At 40.0% G+C, this 15,238-nt stretch overlaps 1 protein-coding gene across 1 annotated transcript in view; it reads right to left on the reverse strand.

Annotated features, from left to right (window-relative positions):
• ART3 (ADP-ribosyltransferase 3 (inactive)) overlaps positions 1-15,238 on the reverse strand; it is a 90,482-nt gene that overhangs the window by 25,646 nt on the left and 49,598 nt on the right. Inside the window, exon 3 of the mRNA XM_049885979.1 lies at positions 5,264-5,975. Coding sequence (XP_049741936.1) covers positions 5,264-5,975 — 712 coding nt within the window. The remainder of the gene's footprint in view (positions 1-5,263; positions 5,976-15,238) is intronic.

Below are 15,238 nucleotides of genomic sequence, written 5' to 3' on the forward strand. Positions count from 1 at the left end.
AAGACAGGGGTGTATTTCAAGGTAACCTCAAAGAAAGAGAACAAACCTACTCATCAAAATAAAGAAAAACAAAGTCTCAGAAACATAAAATCTACAAAAATGAAAGAAATGGGGGGAAAAAAACCCACAAACAAAAGGAATTCAACACAGGAGAGTAAGAGGAACAATGAAAACGTCAGCACCACAAAAAAAGCACTACAAAATGACAGCAATAAACTCACGCCTATCAACAATCACACTGAACATAAATGGCCTAAATGCATCCATAAAGAGACAGAGAGTGATGGAATGGATAAAAAAAAAAAAAAAAAAAAACAGAACCCATCAATGTGCTGTCTACAAGGACACACTTTAGAAACAAAGACATAAATTTATTAAAAATCAAAGGATGAAAAAATACATCAAACAGCTACCAAAAAACATCATTAGTGTCAATATTAATCTCAGATAAAACAGACTTTACAACAAAATCCATCATAAAAGACAAAAAAAAGGCACTATATAATGATTAAAGGGACGACCCATCATGAAGACATAATCATAACACATCTACGCACCCAATGACAGGGCTCAAAAATACATAAAACAAACTCAGCACTGAAAACAGAAACTGACAGTTCCACAAGAATAGTAGGAGTCTTCAACACACCACTCTTGGTAAAGGACAGACATCTAGAAAGAAAAGACGCAGAAGATCTAAAGGCCACAATCAACCAACTTGATCTCACAGAAATATATAGAACTGTCCACCCAACAGCAGCAAATCGCACATTCTCTTCCAACACACATGCAACGTTTTCCAGAAGAGACCACACCTAAGGTCACAAAGTAACCCTCAACAAAATCCAAAACACTGAGATAATACAAAGTGTCTTCTCTGATCACAACGTCATCGAAACAGAAATTAATAACAGGAACAGCAAGAAAAAAAAATCAAGTATATGGAAACTGAATAACACCCTGCTAAAAATCCACTGGGTAACAGAAGAAATCAGAGATGGAATAAAAAAATTCCCAGAATCAAATGAGAATGAAAACATATCATACCAAAACCTATGGGACACAGCAAAGGCAGTGCTCAGAGGTCAATTTATAGCAATCGATACATACATCAAAAAAGAAGAATGGGACAAAATCAAAACATTAGCTACACAGCTAGAATAGAAAGAAAACTGCAAAAGAAGCTCACAGCCACCAGAAGAAAGGAAATAATAAAAATCAGAGCAGAAATAAATGAGACAGAGACTAGAAAAACAATAGAATAAAATAAAGAATAGAAAAACAATAAAAAGAATCAAAAGCTGGTTCTTTCAAAAGATCAACAAAATCAACAAATCACTGACCAAACTGACAAAAGAAAAAACAGGAGAGGATGCACATAACCCAAATAAGAAATGAAATGGGGGACATTAACAACAGACCCAACAGAAATAAAAAGGATCATAGCAGACTACTATGAAAAACTATACCCCAACAAATTTGAAATCCTAGAGGAAATGTACAAATTTCTAGAAACACACTACCTACCCAAACTAACACAAACTGAAGTTGAAAATCTGAACAGACCCATTAACAAGAGAAGAGATTGAAAAGGTTAAAAAAAAAAAAAAAAAAAAAAACTCCCAACAAAAAAAAGCCCTGGCCCAGATTGCTTCACTGGAGAATTCTACCAAACATTCAGAGACGAGCTTACACCAGTACTACTCAAACTATTTCAGAACACAGAAAATGAAGGGATACTACCAAATTCATTCTATGAAGCCAGCATAATCCTGATACCGAAACCAGGCAAAGACACCACAAAAAAACAGAAAATTACAGACCAATATCTCTTGTGAATATGTATGCAAATTCTCAGCAAAATTCTAACCAAGAGAATTCAGCATCATATTAAAAAAATAATACACCGTGACCAATGGGGATTCATACCAGGTATACAAGGATGGTTCAACATTAGAAAATCAATCAATGTAATCCACCACACAAATAAAAGAATACCATAATCATCTCAATCGATTCAGAAAAGACATTCGACAAAGTCCAACACCCATTCCTGATAAACACTCTTAATAAAATAGGTATAGAAGGGAAACTCCTCAACATAATAAAGGGCATCTATAGAAAACCAACAGCCAGCATCATTATTAAAGGATAGAAACTGAAAACATTCCCTTTGAGAACAGAACAAGACAAGGATGCCCTTTATAACCACTGGTATATAACACTGTCCTATTTAGACAAATAAAAAAAGAAAAATAAACAAAGGGCATGCAAACTGGTAATGAAGAAGTAAAGCTGTCCCTATCTGCAGATGATATGATACTATATACAGAAAACACAAAAGACTCCATGAAAAACCTACTGAAACTAATAGAAAGATTCAGCAGAGTAACAGGATATAAGAAAAACATACAAAAATCAGTTGGATTCCTATACACCAACAAACAGAATGATGAAAAGGATATCAGGAAAACAATACCATTTATAATAGCCCCTAAAAAAAGAGTAAAATACCTAGGAATAAATCTAACCAAGGATGTAAAAGACCTATACAAAGACAGCTACAAAATACTTCTGCAAGAAACCACAAGAGACCTGCATAAATGGAAAAACATACCATGCTCATGGATAGATAGACTTAACATTGTGAATATGATAACTCTACCCAAAGCAATTCACAAATACTATGCAACCCGATCCAAATACCAATGGTATTCTTTAATGAGATGGAAAAACTAATTCTTAACTTTATACAGAAAGGGAAGAAGCCCCGGATAGTAAAGCACCACTGAAGAAGAATAAAGTAGGAGGACTCGCACTATTTGACCTCAGAGCCTACTGCAAAGCTATGGTAGTCAAAAAAGCCCGGTACTGGTACGACAATAGATACATTGATCAATGGAACAGAATTGAGAGCCCAGATGTAGATTCATTTACCTACAGACACCTGATCTTCAACAAGGTCCCAAAGTCCATCACGTGGGGAAAAAACAGTCTTTTTAACAAATAGTGCTGGCAAAACTGGATGTCCATCTGCAAAAAAAAATGAAACAGGACCCATACCTCACACCATACACAAAAACTAATTAAAAATATAAATATAAAACCAAAAACTATAAAGATCATAGAAGAAAAAATAGAGGCCCTAATATACCACATTAACAGGATACAAACCATAACTACCAATACACAAGCATCAGAAGATAAGCTAGATAAGTGGGCGCTTCTAAAAATTAAACACTTATGCTCATCAGAAGACTTCACCAAAAAAGTAAAAAAAGAACCTACAGACTGGGAAAAAATTTTTGACTATGACAAATCCAACAAAGGTCTAATCACTAAAATCTACAGGAAAATCTAACACCTCTACAACAAAAAGACAAATAATCCATTTTAAAAATGGGCAAAGGAAACAAACAGACACTTCACCAAAGAAGACATTCAAGTGGCTAAGACACATGAGAAAACGCTCGTGATCACTAGCCATTAGTGAAATGCAAATCAAAACCATAATGAGATATCATCTCACCCCGGCATTACTGGCACAAATCAAAAAAACAGGAAATAACAAATGTTGGAGAGGCTGTGGGGAGACTGGAACTCTTATGCTCTGCTGGTGGGAATGCAAAATGATACAACCATTTTAGAAAACGATATTGCACTTACTTAAAAACCTAGAAATAGGAATACCATACAATCCAGCAATCTCACTCCTAGGAATATACCCTAGAGAAATAAGAGCCGTCACATGAACAGACATATGCACACCCATGTTCACTGCAGCATTAGTCACAATAACAAAAAGATGGAAACAACCTAACTGCCCATCAACAGATGAATGAATAAACAAACTACAGTACATACATACAATGGAACATTACACAACAATAAAGAACAAAGATGAATCTGCGAAACATCTCACAACATGGATGAATCTGGAGGCATTATGCTGAGTGAAATTAGTCAATTACAGAAGGACAAATACTGTATGAGGCCACTACTACATAAACTCATGAAAAGGTTTATACACAAAAAGAAACAACTTTTGGTGGTTACAAGGGAGGGGAGGGGTGGGGAGGAAAAAACACTAAACAGACAATAGATAAGTGGTAACTTTGGTGAAGGGTAAGAGTACAGAATACTGGGGAAACCAGCACAACTTGTCCAAGGTAAGGTCATGGAGGCCTCATAGACACAGCCAAACTCCCTGAGGGACCAAATTACTGAGCTGAAGGCTGGGGCCCATGGTCTCAGGGGACATCTAGCTCAATTGGCATAACACAGTTTATAAAGAAGCTGTTCTACATCTGACTGTGGTGAGTAGCATCTGGGGTCTTAAAAGCCTGTGAGCTGTCATCTAAGATACACCTACTGTTCCCATCCCAGCTGGAGCAAAGGGGAATCAAGAAAAGCAAAGACACAAGGGAATGACTAGTTCAAAAGACGAATGGACCACAACTAACACAGTGTCCACCAGACTGAGCCCAGAACAACCAGATGGTGCCTGGTTACCACCACCAACTGCTCTGACAGGGATCACAATACAGGGTTCCAGACAGAGCTGGACATAAATGTAGAACAAAATTCTAACTCACAAAAAAAGACCAGACTTACTGATCTGACAGGCTGGAGAAACCCCAAGAATATGGCCCCTAGACACCACTTTAGCTCAGTACTGAAGTCACTCTGAGGTTCACCCTTCTGCCACAGTTTAGACAGGCCCATAAAACGAAACAACACTAAATGGGTACATCAACCCAGGGACAAAGGCAAGAAGGCAGCGGGGGGAGAAGAAAGCTGGTTATGGGGAAACCAAGGTACAGAAGGTGAAAGCATTGACATGTCATGGGGTTCGCAACCAGTGTCACAAAACAATATGTGTATTAATTGTTTAATAAGAAACTAATTTGCTCTGTAAACCTTTATGTAAAGCACAATTAAAAAAAACATCAGCCTTTGAAAACTCTGTGGAGCACAGTTCTATGTGACACACATTGGGGCTTCATGAGTTGGAGTCGACTTGACAGCAACTGGTTTGGTTTTGGTTTTACAGTACTATTTTTTTACTCTGTAAATGCATTATTTTGATAAAACGAAATTAGTGAAAAAGAAACTGGCAATGTGAAAGGAGTAAGACTGGAAACCACCAATGTTATTAGTCCTTTCAAATATCTCTCACTCTCCTTACCTGACTGCACCCTCTGTGCCTACGAATCCCATCCCTTCACTCCCAAATAAGCATGAAGAGAACAGAGACACTTACCACCTAGAAATGCACACTCATAATGGCTGCAGGTCTTGTTTGTGCTTTGAAGGATAAGGCTATTGCCAGCCTCTTCCTGTGAAATGTGAAATACCTCATTCAGAGGTATTAAAACAATTCTTTCATTTTCTTTATCCAAAAAAATTTCAATGGAAACTCCAAAGCATGTGTTGATGGTTAGCAGGCTATGCTGGTCATTCACAGCCTCAGGTACAGCTGAATACGCCAAGGTGAAACGGCCAAACCTGGCTTGGTTTAGTCCTCCAAACAGAAATGAAGTACCCTGGCTTGTACTATACACCACATTTTTGTAGGTATCCTCACAAGGTTGTCTCAGCAGCTGCAGGGCTCTTGTCAGGTAAAAATGAAAAGCTTTGAACTGGAAACTATAGATATAATCTTCTCGAGATTGGCCAGCCATCTTTACAGCTTCATTGAACGTGTGATAAAAGGGAGTTTGCTCTTGAGCTTGAGAAATATACGCCGTCAGGGCTATTCCATGGTTATCCTTAAAATTCATAGGGAGAAAGAGCTGAGTCTTCTGAGCTTCCCATTTGGCTTTTGCATTTTCCCACACAGTCTCCAAGAGCTGATGGCTTGCCATTTCCTCCTTGAGTAGTTGGGGAACATATTTGATCTCCATCCTGTCAGTGCATTCCAGGTATTCATCATCAAATGCATTATCTGCCATGTCTAATATTTCAGCCTTCACCTTTAAAAAGAAAGGAAATTAATACTCCTGAAATGAGATATTTGGTGTATATAATTTTCTCTCACATTAATTTCCCCCACTCTTTTATCACCAGCCAAGAACCTTTCCTTATTTATAACTAACTTTGGATATGTTTTTACATAGGAAGTATACTTTGTTGCTATTAATAACTTTACTCAGTTGTACATAATTGTATGAAAGAGTAAATGTTAGTGGATGAGGTGTATGAGTAGACTTGTGCCTGTAACTCACATTGAACACTGTGGTGCAGAGGAATGAACAATGAGTGTGAAACTGAAGAACTGGGTAACTGTCCTGGTTCTGAACAACATTCTTAGCTATAGCTCTTCAACCCCTTCAGACTCTTGGGAGAATCGCAGTGGTAAAGAGCTGGGCTGCTAACCAAAAGGTCAGCAATTAAAATCCACCAGCCACTCCTCGGAAACTCTACAGGGCAGTTTGACTTTGTTTTATAGGGTCACTATAAGTCAGAACCGACTTGATGGCAATGAGTGTTTAGTTATGTGAAAAATACTGTAAGTGATAAATAAATACACACTGACAAGTATCACCCCCTTTCCTTTGAGGACACTACCTCTCTTGTCCGTGTGGTTTAGGCAGAACTGATTCTGCATTTTCAGCCCCCAAAATAAGCAGGTGATCCAGGCCTAGTAATTAGACCACTCTCAGAAAAAAATCTTCTTCTAAAATCTTAAGCTGTAAGGAGGATACTGGCTTAGGGATGCCAACATTTACCCTTTTGGTCCCATGGAGAATCCTATCTGAAAATGAAGCCAACAGAGAAAGGGTTGCAGATAAGGCCTCAATAACATTACCTGAAGACCTCATTTTACCCTGGAATTTTTTCCACAGTCATAAGAATTAATAAATAACGGAGAGGCGGGGCCAAGATGGCGGACTAGGTGGACGCTACCGCGAATCCCTCTTGCAACAAAGACTCGGAAAAACAAGTGAATCGATCACAACCGTAACAATCTACGAACTCTGAACAACAAACACAGACTTAGAGATGGAGAACGAACAAATACGGGCAGACAGCGATCGTTTTCAGAACCAGGAGCCAGCGTACCAGGCAGGTGACCTTCGGAGCCCGGGCCGGGGCAGAGCCCAGGGGGGCAGACGGCACAGACAAGGGGCCCAGCCCTACCCCCCGAACTCACCCCGGGAGAGAGCCTAGCTGGTTGGCGCGGGCGGCGTAGCGGCGCAGGCAGTGGGAGAAGCACCCAGGAGGCGGTGACTGATCTTGGAGCAGGGAAAGCAGCGTCCCAGCCGGGGAGCCGTCCCGCCGGGAGTTTGGCACGAAGCGGGCGTTGCGCGAGCGTGGGGATCAGCTATATTTCCCTAAGGCGACCCCGGGGACGGGCCCAGCCGTTCGTGCGGGTGACGTCCACCTAGTTTGCGCGAGCAGTGTGGCGCACCGGAGGGAGAAGTCCCCGGGAGGAAGTGACTGGTCTCGGAGCGGGGAGAGCAGCGTCCCAGCCGGCGAGCCGTCCCGCTGGGATTTTGGCGAGAGCGGGCGGGGCGTGAGAGCGTTCCCGTGAATAGACCCCGGGGACGGGCCCAGCTGTTCGTGAGGGCGACGCCCACCCAGTTCGCGGGAGCGGTGCGGTACACCGGAGGGAGAAGTCCCCGGGAGGAAGTGACAGGTATCGGAGTGGGGAGAGCAGCGTCCCAGCCGGGGAGCCGTTCCGCTGGGATTTTGATGAGCACGGGCGGGGCGTGAGCGCGTTCCCCTGAATAGACCCCGGGGGCAGGCCCAGCTGTTCGTGAGGGTGATGCCCACCCAGTTCGCGCGAACGGAGCGGCACGCCGGAGGGAGAAGTCCCCGAGAGGAAGTGACGGGTCTTGGAGTGGGGAGAGCAGCATTCCAGCCGGGGAGCCGTCCCGCCAGGATTTTGGCGGACAGGGGCGGAGCGTGAAAGCGGGGATCAGCTCTATACTCTGAGGTGCTACACTCCTAGCTCTCTGATCCCTCCCCCACCCTCCCCAGGCGGCTCCATTAACATCTGAATACCCTAAGCCAGAGGGAGAATTCAGATAGGGATCTAACTGCATTTTTTTTAGCTGATTACCTGGAAAAACTAGTTTCCCAGTGATGGCTCGGAGACAGCAGTCCATGTCAAACCACATAAAGAAACAGACCATGACAGCTTCTCCAACCCCCCAAACGAAAGAATCAGAATCTTTCCCATATGAAGATACAATCCTGGAATTATCAGATACAGAATATAAAAAACTAATTTACAGAATGCTTAAAGACATCACAAATGAAATTAGGCTAACGGCAGAAAAAGCCAAGGAACACACTGATAAAACTGTTGAAGAACTCAAAAAGATTATTCAAGAACATACTGGAAAAATTAATAAGTTGCAAGAATCCATAGAGAGACAGCATGTAGAAATCCAAAAGATTAACAATAAAATTACAGAATTTGACAACGCAATAGGAAGTCAGAGGAGCAGACTCGAGCAATTAGAATGTAGACTGGGACTTCTGGAGGACCAGGGAATCGACACCAACATAGCTGAAAAAAAATCAGATAAAAGAATTAAAAAAAATGAAGAAACCCTAAGAATCATGTGGGACTCTATCAAGAAGGATAACTTGCGAGTGATTGGAGTCCCAGAACAGGGAGGGGGGACAGAAAACACAGAGAAAATAGTTGAAGAACTCCTGACACAAAACTTCCCTGACATCATGAAAGACGAAAGGATATCCATCCAAGATGCTCATCGAACCCCATTTAAGATTGATCCAAAAAGAAAAACACCAAGACATATTATCATCACACTTGCCAAAAACAAAGACAAACAGAAAATTTTAAAGGCAGCCAGGGAGAAAAGAAAGGTTTTCTTCAAGGGAGAATCAATAAGAATAAGTTCAGACTACTCAACAGAAACCATGCAGGCAAGAAGGGAATGGGACGACGTATACAGAGCACTGAAGGAGAAAAACTGCCAACCAAGGATCATATACCAGCAAAACTCTCTCTGAAATATGAAGGAGAAATTAAGATATTTACAGATAAACACAAGTTTAGAGAATTTGCAAAAACTAAACCAAGACTGCAAGAAATGCTAAAGGAGATGGTTCGGCCTGATGACCAATAATATCAGGTACCAGCACAGTACAAGGTCACAAAACAGAACGTCCTGATATCAACGCAACTCAAATAGGGAAAGCACAAAAACAAACAAATTACGATTAATTCTAAAAAATAAATAAATAAACAAAATAATACACATAACAGGGAATCATGGAAACCAATAGATAAACGATCACAATAATCAAAAAGAGGGACTAAATACAGGAGGCATTGAACTGCCAGATGGAGAGTGATACAAGGCGATATAGAACGATACAAGTTAGGTTTTTACTTAGAAAAATAGGGGTAAATAATAAGATAACCTCAAAAAGGAATATCAATTCCATAACTCAAGAAAAAAGCCAAGAAAAACGTAACGACTCAACTAACATAAAGTTAAACATTATGAAAATGAGGATCTCACAATCTACTAAGAAAAACGTCTCAGCACAAAAAAGTATATGGAACAGTGAAATGGCCAACAACTCACATGAAAAGGCATCAAAATGACAGCACTAAAAACTTATTTATCTATAATTACGCTGAATGTAAATGGACTAAATGTACCAATAAAGAGACAGAGAGTCACGGACTGGATAAAGAAACACGATCCATCTATATGCTGCCTACAAGAGACACACCTTAGACTTAGAGACACAAACAAACTAAAACTCAAAGGATGGAAAAAAATATATCAAGCAAATAATAAGCAAAAAAGAAGAGGAGTAGCAATATTAATTTCTGACAAAATAGACTTTAGACTTAAATCCGCCACAAAGGATAAAGAAGGACACTATACAGTGATAAAAGGGACAATTGATCAGGAAGACATAACCGTATTAAATATTTATGCACCCAATGACAGGGCTGCAAGATACATAAATCAAACTTTAACAGAATTGAAAAGTGAGATAGACACCTCCACATTTATAGTAGGAGACTTCAACACACCACTTTCGGAGAAGGACAGGACATCCAGTAAGAAGCTCAACAGAGACACGGAAGACCTACTTACAACAATCAACCAACTTGACCTCATTGACTTATACAGAACTCTCCACCCAACTGCTGAAAAATATACTTTTTTTTCTAGTGCACATGGAACATTCTCTAGAATAGACCACATATTAGGTCATAAAACAAATCTTTGCAGAATCCAAAACATCGAAATATTACAAAGCATCTTCTCAGACCACAAGGCAATGAAGCTAGAAATCAATAACAGAAAAACTAGGGAAAAGAAATCAAATACTTGGAAAATGAACAATACCCTCCTGAAAAAAGACTGGGTTATAGAAGACATCAAGGAGGGAATAAGGAAATTCTTAGAAAGCAACGAGAATGAAAATACTTCCTATCAAAACCTCTGGGACACAGCAAAAGCACTGCTCAGAGGCCAATTTATATCGATAAATGCACACATACAAAAAGAAGAAAGAGCCAAAATCAGAGAACTGTCCCGACAACTTGAACAAATAGAAAGTGAGCAACAAAAGAACCCACCAGGCACCAGAAGAAAACAAATAATAAAAATTAGAGCTGAACTAAATGAATTAGAGAACAGAAAAACAACTGAAAGAATTAACAAGGCCAAAAGCTGGTTCTTTGAAAAAATTAACAAAATTGATAAACCATTGGCTAGACTGACTAAAGAAATACAGGAAAGGAAACAAATAACCCGAATAAGAAACGAGAAGGACCACATCACAACAGAGCCAAATGAAATTAAAAGAATCATTTCAGATTACTACGAAAAATTGTACTCTAACAAATTTGAAAACCTAGAAGAAATGGATAAATTCTTGGAAAAATACTACCTACCTAAACTAACACATTCAGAAGTAGAACAACTAAATAGACCCATAACAAAAAAAGAGATTGAAACGGTAATCAAAAAACTTCCAACAAAAAAAAGTCCTGGCCCAGACGGCTTCACTGCAGAGTTCTACCAAACCTTCAGAGAAGACTTAACACCACTACTACTGAAGGTATTTCAAAACATAGAAAAAGACGGAATACTACCCAACTCATTCTATGAAGCTACCATCTCCCTGATACCAAAACCAGGTAAAGACATTACAAAAAAAGAAAATTATAGACCTATATCCCTCATGAACATAGATGCAAAAATCCTCAACAAAATTCTAGCCAATAGAATCCAACAACACATCGAAAAAATAATCCACCCTGATCAAGTGGGATTTATACCAGGTATGCAAGGCTGGTTTAATATCAGAAAAACCATTAATGTAATCCATCCCATAAATAAAACAAAAGATAAAAACCACATGATCTTATCAATAGATGCAGAAAAGGCATTTGACAAAGTTCAACACCGACTTATGATAAAAACTCTTACCAAAATAGGAATTGAAGGAAAATTCCTCAACATAATAAAGGGCATCTATGCAAAGCCAACAGCCAATATCACTCTAAATGGAGAGAACCTGAAAGCATTTCCCTTGAGAACAGGAACCAGACAAGGATGCCCTTTATCACCGCTCTTATTCAACATCGTACTTAAAGTCCTAGCCAGGGCAATTAGGCTAGACAAAGAGATAAAGGGTATCCAGATTGGCAAGGAGGAAGTAAAGCTATCACTATTTGCAGATGACATGATCGTATACATGTAAAACCCTAAGGAATCCTCCAGAAAACTACTGAAACTAATAGAAGAGTTTGGAAGAGTCTCTGGTTATAAAATAAACATACAAAAATCACTTGGATTCCTCTACATCAACAAAAAGAACACCGAAGAGGAAATAACCAAATCAATACCATTCACAGTAGCCCCCAAGAAGATAAAATACTTAGGAATAAATCTTACCAAGGATGTAAAAGACCTATACAAAGAAAACTATAAAACTCTGCTACAAGAAATTCAAAAGGACATACTTAAGTGGAAAAACATACTCTGCACATGGATAGGAAGACTTAACATAGTAAAAATGTCTATTCTACCAAAAGCCATCTATACATATAACGCACTTCCAATCCAAATACCAATGTCATATTTTAAGGGGATAGAGAAACAAATCACTAATTTCATATGGAAGGGAAAGAACCCCCGGATAAGTAAAGCATTACTGAAAAAGAAGAAGAAAGTGGGAGGCCTCACTCTACCTGATTTCAGAACCTATTATACAGCTACAGTAGTCAAAACAGCCTGGTACTGGTACAACAACAGGCACATAGACCAATGGAACAGAATTGAGAACCCAGATATAAATCCATCCATGTATGAGCAGCTGATATTTGACAAAGGACCAGTGTCAGTCAATTGGGGAAATGATAGTCTTTTTAACAAATGGTGCTGGCGTAACTGGATATGCATTTGCAAAAGAATGAAACAGGATCCATACCTCACACCATGCACAAAAACTAACTCCAAGTGGATCAAAGACCTAAACATAAAGACTAAAATGATAAAGATCATGGAAGAAAAAATAGGGACAACCCTAGGAGCCCTAATACAGGGCATAAACAGAATACAAAACATTACCAAAAACGATGAAGGGAAACCAGGTAACTGGGAGCTCCTAAAAATCAAACACCTATGCTCATCTAAAGACTTCACCAAAAGAGTAAAAAGACCACCTACAGACTGGGAAAGAATATTCAGCTATGACATCTCAGACCAGCGCCTGATCTCTAAAATCTACATGATTCTGTCAAAACTCAACCACAAAAAGACAAACAACCCAATCAAGAAGTGGGCAAAGGATATGAACACACATTTCACTAAAGAAGATATTCAGGCAGCCAACAGACACATGAGAAAATGCTCTCGATCATTAGCCATTAGAGAAATGCAAATTAAAACTACGATGAGATTCCATCTCATACCAAAAACACAAAATAGTAAATGTTGGAGAGGCTGCGGAGAGATTGGAACTCTCATACACTGCTGGTGGGATTGTAAAATGGTACAACCCCTTTGGAAATCCATCTGGCATTATCTTAAACAGTTAGAAATAGAACTACCATACAACCCAGAAATCCCACTCCTCGGAATATACCCTAGAGATACAAGAGCCTTCACACAAACAGATATATGCACACCCATGTGTATTGCAGCTCTGTTTACAATAGCAAAAAGCTGGAAGCAACCAAGGTGTCCGTCAACGGATGAATGGGTAAATAAATTGTGGTATATTCACACAATGGAATACTACGCATCGATAAAGAACAGTGACGAATCTCTGAAACATTTCATAACATGGAGGAATCTGGAAGGCATTATGCTGAGTGAAATGAGTCAGAGGCAAAAGGACAAATATTGTATAAGACCTCTATTACAAGATCTTGAGAAATAGAAAAAAAGGAGAAGAACACATACTTTTGTGTTTACAAAGGGGAGAGGGAGGGAGGGAGGGAGAGGGTTTTTTATTGATCAATCAGTAGATAAGAATTGCTTTGGGTGAAGGGAAAGACAACACTCAATACAAGGAAGGTCAGTCTAATTGGACTGGACTAAAAGCAAAGAGGTTTCCGGGATAAAATGAAAGCTTCAAAGGTCAGCAGAGCAGGGGCTGGGGTCTGGGGAACATGGTTTGAAGGGACTTCTAAGTCAATGGGCAAAATAATTCTATTATGAAAACATTCTGCATCCCACTTTGAAATGTGGCGTCTGGGGTCCTAAATGCCAACAAGCGGCCATCTAAGATACATCAATTGGTCTCAACCCACCTGGAGCAAAGGCAAAGGAAGAACACCAAGGTCACACGACAACTAAGAACCCAAGAGACAGAAAGGGCCACATGAACCAGAGACCTACATTATCCTGAGACCAGAGGAACTGGTTGGTGCCCGGCCACAATCGATGTCTGCCCTGGCAGGGAACACAACAGACAACTCCTGAGGGAGCAGGAGACTAATGGGATGCAGACCCCAAATTCTCATAAAAAGACCATACTTAATGGTATGACTGCGACTAGAGGAATCCCGGAGACAATGCTCCCCAGACCTTCTGATGGCACAGGACAGGAACCATCCCCGAAGACAACTCATCAGGCATGAAAAGGACTGGTCACCAGGGGGAAGAGAGATGCTGATGAAGAGTGAGCTAATTAACTCAGGTGGACACTGGAGAGTGTGTTGGCAACTCTTGACTGGAGGGGGGATGGGAAGATAGAGAAAGAGGGAAGATGGCAAAACTGGCACGAAACGAGAGACTGAAAGGGCTGACTCAATAGGGGGAGAGCAAGTGGGAGAAGGGAGTAAGATGTATGTAAACTTACATGTGACAGACTGATTGGAATGGTAAATGTTCACTTGAAGCTTAATAAAAATTAATTAAAAAAAAAAGAATTAATAAATACGCTATTTGCTCAAGCTAGTTTGAACTGTATTTCTGTCATATAAACTGAAAAAGGCCTAACATATCTCTAAATGATACATATACATATACCATAAGAAGCAAGGTGATATAATGTAATTAACATTGGCTTGAAGTTGGACATGCCTGTCAGTTTGTCGTACTGCGGGGGCTTGTGTGTTGCTGTGATGCTGGAAGCTATGCCACCTGTATTCACATACCAGCAGGGTCACCCATGGAGGACAGTTTCAGCTGAGCTTCCAGACTAAGACAGACTAGGATGAAGGACCTGGCAGTCTACTCCTGAAAAGAATTAGCCAGTGAAAACCTTATGAAGAGCGGCAGAACACTGTCTGATATAGTGCTGGAAGATGAGCCCCCCAGGTTGGAAGGCACTCAAAAGATGACTGGAGAAGAGCTGCCTCCTCAAAGTAGAGTCAACCTGAATGACGTGGATGGAGTAAAGCCTTCGGGACCTTCATTCGCTGATGTGGCACGACTCGAGATGAGAAGAAACAGCTGCAAACATTCATTAATAATCAGAACCTGGAATGTATGAAGTATGAATCTAGGAAAATTGGAACTTGTCAATAATGAAATGGAACGCATAAACATCGATATCCTAGGCATTAGTGAGCTGAAATGGACTGGTATTGGCCATTGTGAATTGGACAATCATATAGTCTACCTGCTGGGAATGACAACTTGAAGAGGAATGGTGCTGCATTCATCGTCAAAAAGAACGTTTCAAGATCTATCCTGAAGTACAACGCTGTCCGTGATAGGATAATATCCATACGCCTACAAGGAAGACCAGTTAATACGACTATTATTGAAAT

This window comes from Elephas maximus, chromosome 5, assembly GCF_024166365.1.
Source record: "Elephas maximus indicus isolate mEleMax1 chromosome 5, mEleMax1 primary haplotype, whole genome shotgun sequence".
NCBI lineage: Eukaryota > Metazoa > Chordata > Mammalia > Proboscidea > Elephantidae > Elephas > Elephas maximus.